This window comes from Colobus angolensis, unplaced genomic scaffold (assembly GCF_000951035.1).
Source record: "Colobus angolensis palliatus isolate OR3802 unplaced genomic scaffold, Cang.pa_1.0 Scaffold51, whole genome shotgun sequence".
NCBI classification, from domain to species: domain Eukaryota; kingdom Metazoa; phylum Chordata; class Mammalia; order Primates; family Cercopithecidae; genus Colobus; species Colobus angolensis.
This window is the reverse complement of record NW_012118599.1, coordinates 13,392,784-13,398,609: the sequence shown is the minus strand read 5'-3', so window position 1 is coordinate 13,398,609 and position 5,826 is coordinate 13,392,784. Positions and strand designations below refer to the sequence as shown.

The 5,826-nt window shown below is 41.8% G+C and overlaps 1 protein-coding gene across 1 annotated transcript in view; it reads right to left on the bottom strand.

The window, feature by feature from the left end:
- The window catches only part of XPO5 (exportin 5), a 53,724-nt gene extending 47,904 nt beyond the window's left edge, over nt 1-5,820 (bottom strand). The window contains exons 1-5 of the mRNA XM_011960365.1: nt 5,644-5,820; nt 3,524-3,645; nt 2,527-2,599; nt 851-988; nt 504-686 (exon numbers count right to left, since the gene is read on the bottom strand). Coding sequence (XP_011815755.1) covers nt 504-686; nt 851-988; nt 2,527-2,599; nt 3,524-3,645; nt 5,644-5,748 — 621 coding nt within the window. The 5' untranslated portion in view covers nt 5,749-5,820. The remainder of the gene's footprint in view (nt 1-503; nt 687-850; nt 989-2,526; nt 2,600-3,523; nt 3,646-5,643) is intronic.
- Nucleotides 5,821-5,826: the final 6 nt, after the last annotated feature.

Below are 5,826 nucleotides of genomic sequence, written 5' to 3'. Positions count from 1 at the left end.
ATGAGCCACCACACCCAGCCTCAAAAATTAGTATTTTCATAAGGAATTTCTGAAAATAAAATTAAGAATAACACCTAGGGCTGGGCGCAGTAGCTCACACCTGTAATCCCAGCACTTTGGGAAAGCCAGGTGGGTAGACCACCTGAGGTCAGGAGTTTGAGACCAGCCTTGCTAACACGGTGAAACTCTATCTCTACTAAAAATACAAAAATTAGCTGGGCGTGGTGGCATATGCCTGTAGTCCCAGCTACTTGGGAGGTTGAAGCAGGAGAATCGCTTGAATCCAGGAGGTGGAGGTTGCAATAAGCCAAGATCCCTCTCTCTTTTTTTTTTAAAAAAGAAAGAAAATGAGCTCTAGCTTTTCTGTCATCTTCTAGTTTTTTACCTTTTTGCTTATAAAATAGGCTTTCATTTTGCTGACCTAGACACCCTAGTTCCTTACTGTAAGATTAATCAAAAACATATTGGAAAATACAAATTTTATAGGTAGGGGTATCCCTTACCACTTGCTGGTACTTGTTTACATTTTCTTGAAGTGTGTTAAGCAGAAAACTGAAGATCCTTTCCATGTTCTGGGTTAATGTTTGCTGGATGTCCCTTCTTCTTTGAGGCGGAAGTGTCTGAAAAGTCACTACATCTTCTGCCAGTCGCAAAAGGATAAACATCACCAATTCTGTCTGTGTTTCCTACACCAACAGAAATAAGCTAGTTAAAAACTAAAATATCTTTTCATTTTATGTATATCCAAGGGCTATTTTCTGTTGCCAAAAAAAACCACAAACAAAATCAAACAACCCTGAAGTTTGTTCCAAGGAAAAGTATACCAAACTGATATAGTTGTGTTTCATACCCCTTGTTTGGAAAGAATGTCCAATTCTATTAGCATGTCAGGCCAATGCTGTGGCCACTCTCGCTTGATCATTTCTACTACAATTCGAGACAGAGCATCTTTAATATGGTTCTCTTCTTCCAAAATGTTCAATGTTCCCTGAAAAAGAACAAGAGATATTAAGAGATATGCAAGACAGGATTCCAGAATTCCAGAAAAAAGCTGGGCTGTAGAGTTGTACAAAATTTATCAGCAGGCCTACTTTTAAACCAAACAGAACAAACGAACCTGTTCTTCATGCCTGAGTCACTTGTCCTGCATTCTCGCTAATCATCCTTCCACTTAAAGGTTAAGTGATGGTTGCATCACCTAATAAAAAGGCTGTCATATAGAGAGCTACGATGACATCATTATTCTTTACAAAATGAAAAGATTCTCATATTGACTGTTTCAGTTTGCAGAAGGCCAGGGAGGAAGAGTATAGAAATAAGGAGTATAGTGAGTAGCTGGTAAAATGGAAGGGTATGAAGGAGCAAATGAATATTTTACCAATAGTTCTAATACTAGAAAACACAGAAGTATTAGAAGATACAGATTCCATCTTTCATGTCTTTTATTTAAAAAAAAACAAGAAAGAAAAAAGGCTACAATTTTGAACATGTTTAAAGTCACATACTCTGTTTTGTGTTTAAAGAGACAGTCATCCAGTCATCACACCTGTAATCTCAGTATTTTGGAAAGCTAAGGTGGGAGGATTGCTTGAGGCCAGGGGTTTGAGACCAGACTAGCCTGGGAAACATAGTGAGACCCTGTCTCTTTAAAGACAAAAACAAAATTAGCTGGGCATGGTACCACATGCCTATAATCCCAGCTACTTGGGAGACTAAAGCGAGAAGATCACTTGAGCCCAGGAGTTCAAGGCTGTAGTGAGCTATGATCATGCTAATGCAATCTAGCCTGAGCAACAGAGACCCTGTCTCAAAAAAAAAAAAAAGAAAAAGTCATATTCTAATACTTGAAACAAGTTCATCCCGCATACTTAAAATTCTGCATCTTTTTCATCATTAGTATCACACAGTAGTTGTTTGGAATAAAAGAAAATAAAATAGACAGTGTTTCGATCTGATTTAGATCTAAGAATCTTATTGATTTGTCGAAAATATTTAATCCTCTCTGCCCTGTCATTATAATTTAAAAAAACAGAAGTCAATCCATAAGAGTGATTACTTAAACCTAGTAAGAGACATATGCTGAATTATTGTTTTTTTTTTTGTTTTTTTTTTTTTGAGATAGAGTCTTGCTCTGTTGCACAGGTTGGAGTGCCATGGCACCATTGCAGCTTACTACAGCCTGGACCTCCTGGGCTCAGGCAATCCTCCCACCTCAGCCTCCTGAGTAGCTGGGACCACAGGCATGTGCCACCACGCTCAGCTAATTTTTGTATTTTTGGTAGAGATGGGGTCTCACTGCATTGCCCAAGCTGCTCTCGAATTCTTAGACGCAGGTGATCCTCCTACCTCGGCTTCCCAAAGTGCTGGAATTACAGTTGTGAGTCACTGTGCCTGGCCTGAATTATGATTTCTTGTGCTGTCTGACCTATTTAGAACCAATGAATTTTTACACAAACTCTCTATTGAAGAAGTCATGCTTTGCCTAAACTACCTTGGAAACATGTCTCCCAACCACCCATTCCTTACATTTGCAATCAGCTCCATGACACTGTTCTTCAGATAGACCTTCTCCAATCGAGACATGCCGTTCCACCGAAACCTGGCCACCAAAATTCATAAAGTCAATAGAACCACTTTAGAAGTCTTGCCTTTACAAGAGAATAGCACTGATTTCTACATTTGATTACACTGGAGATTTCATTAAGAAATTATACTTTTGATTTTGGACCCGTCAACAAATGGACAAAAATGATCTACATTTAACCAAAATACTAACAGAAAAATTCTTGGGAAAAGGTTTTATATATGCAGTGGTCCATTAACTGGAATCTGCACAAGATTTGTACCACACATCATCTTCTCCTCATGATTTTATTGATGGGCCAAAATTGAATACACATCTAAGTCAACTCCAACAACGTACTCCAACAAGTGCAAGCAATGTACTTACTTTTCAGAAAACGCAATTTTGACATCACTCATTTTCTGTACTGGCTTACAAAATAATTTCAGAAAAACTATGGCTAAGTCTTAGAGGCTACCTCTTCTGGCAGGTGTTGAGGGTAGGACAATCAAGTTAGGAGGGGTTTTCAGTTATTCTCATATAATCCTACTTTGGATGTACTACCCAGAGAAAGCACACAAACTCAGAAAGAGAGAGAGAAAAAAGAAAGCCCCAGTGCCTAATGAGAGATTTACTGACCTATACATTGCATTACTCTAAAAAGGCTTCGAGGGCTACTGGCACATAGTCAGAGCTCAGTAAGTATTGGCTAAATGGCAGGTAATAATTGTTGAATGGGTAATATGTACCACACACTTTACATGGATGAAGAAACTGAAGAAAAGAAAGGTTAAATCTTGAATGAGAGCTCCTGTGAGGTTCTGATAACATCTAGGGGATCATTCCTTTCTTCTTGGAGATTGCTCTTCTCTACTCACCCAAACAGCATCTCTATAGGTTATATAAGATATAAAAATCTGTTCTCTCAGACTTCAGTGGTAATGTCCAAGAGCTCCTTACTTGACAACGTGTTCCAGGATCTGAAGGCCAAAATGTCTGACGATGGCAATTTGTGTTTTCTCAGCCAACCTCAAGCCACAGGGGACACAGATAGGACACTTTTCTTTAAATTCTTCACAAAACTGAAAGAAGAAAAGTTAGTGTTTCCTTTGGAGGGCTGAGAGAATAGGGACTAAAAGAATTTCATCTTAAGAAACTCCAACCAGGGCCACACCTGTCCCAGGACTCTGGGAGGCCAAGATGGGTGGACAACTTGAGTCTAGGAGTTTGAGACTAGCCTAGGCAACATGGCAAAACCCTACCTCTACTAAATATATATACATATATATATATATATTTATTTTTTTTTTTTTTTTTTGAGACGGAGTCTCACTCTGCCACCCAGGCTGGAGTGCAATGGCATGATCTCGGCTCACTGCAACCTCTGCCCCCCAGGTTCGAGCAATTCTCCTGCCTCGGCCTCCCAAAGTGCTGGGATTACAGGTGTGAGCCACCATGCCCGGCCTAAAAATATTTTTAAAAATTAGTCAGGCATGGTGGCAGGCGCCTATAGTCCCAGCTACTACTCAGGAGGCTGAAGTAGTGGGAGAATCACCTGAGCTCGGGAAGTCAAGGCTGGAGTGAGCCAAGATCTCGCCACTGCACGCCACCCTGGACAACCAGAGTGAGACCCTATCTCAAAAGGAAATTCCAACCTAAGCTATACGTTTAAGGTGCAAAACTTAGATCAATATTATATGGATCTCCAAGCACAGTTGTTTTTAAAACATATATTTAATATACAAATATAAATATAAAAAATATAAAATGTTATATATATAACATTTCTTCCAAGTGGTGTCCACTCTATTTTATGTATATATATCATATATATATTATCAGTAAAGAACTGATAAACATTTCTTCCAGTGTGATGGTTCCAGATTTTTTCCATGCTGTGGCCAACAGTAGCCCTACTAGTGTTGGAAAAAAATGGACCCAAAGGAATAAGAAATTTTTTGTTAGAGACATCCCCCGATGTACATAGGGGTGAAATAACAATTTCTAGGGTTTCTTTGAAAAATCTTCGAGGCAGGGAGAGAGGACAGGCGGTGGAAAAAGCAAATGTGATAAAATCTTTAATTGCTGAATTTAGGTGACAGGAACATGCAGAATCACTGTCGTATTCTCCCCACTTTTGTGTCTACTTTAAATATTAATAATAAAAACCAAACTAATAGAAGCCAACTGTTTCTGACTCCAAACACACGTATTGTAACATTTCCTCCAAGTGGTGGTCACTCTCTTTTTTGAAGTTAGCATCACTTTAAAAATGTACAGCACAAGTATTTTCTCCTAAATGGCCATTTCTCACAGCCCACACATGTTGTTTTGTGGGTAAGTAAGCTTGAATTGTATTAGGACCCTCAAACTGCAACATAAGTCAGTCCCAAGAGCAGAGCATTCGGGTCTCAAGCAAACTACTTTCAGGAAACCAAACTGCCCTTGTTAAAATGCAAAGTAAGTGGTAGAAGTTATCTTTGCGCAAAATAACCTAAAAATATCACATTCAAAAACATGGGAGAAGTAGGGGTGCGAGAATTTCCTCGGAAAATGTCCAAGACACAAACGAAAGTTAGCGAGAGATGTTAAAGGATATAAGCATAAGGGTACTAGAGGGGCTGGAGCTCGGTCAATTCGGGTCAGAGGAGTGAGCCAGCAAGAAAACGTTTAGTGCAAGGGAGACCGTAAAGAATGAAGCTGGTGTTGGGGGCGGGATCTACACGTGCGCCTCGGGAAGGCGAGGGGATGTCGGGTTTGGGGAACGAAAACGGGCAAGGGTAGTGTTGCGAACAAGAGTGCAAAGAGAGGACGGGGGAGGAGAGGGCTGTGGGAAGCGGCGGCGAGATGAGAAGCAGCTAGGGACCGGAGCGTCCCAGGCAAAGGACAGGAACGGCGAGTAGAGAAGGCGGGGGTTTGGGAGAGGCGCGGAGGGCCGCGAAGGGAAGGTCCCGAAGAGTTGGGAAAGGAGGTCCAGGGGCCGCGTGGACGGCAGACTACCCCAGTTACAGGCGGCACCGGAGCTGCTGGGGCTGGGAGAGGGTGTCGGGACCGCCCCAGGACGCCAGGACCCCAAATACCTTGAGGGCTTCCAGCCGGTAGCGCTGGGTGGAGTTGGGGTCCATCATGACCGTCACCGCTTTCACCAGCTGCTCGCACAGCGCGTTTACTTGATCCATCGCCATGCCTAGCGCCACGCCTAGCGCCACGCGCCGAGAGCGCACACCACTGCAGTCCCGGGACCACGAGGCACGACAGCTCCC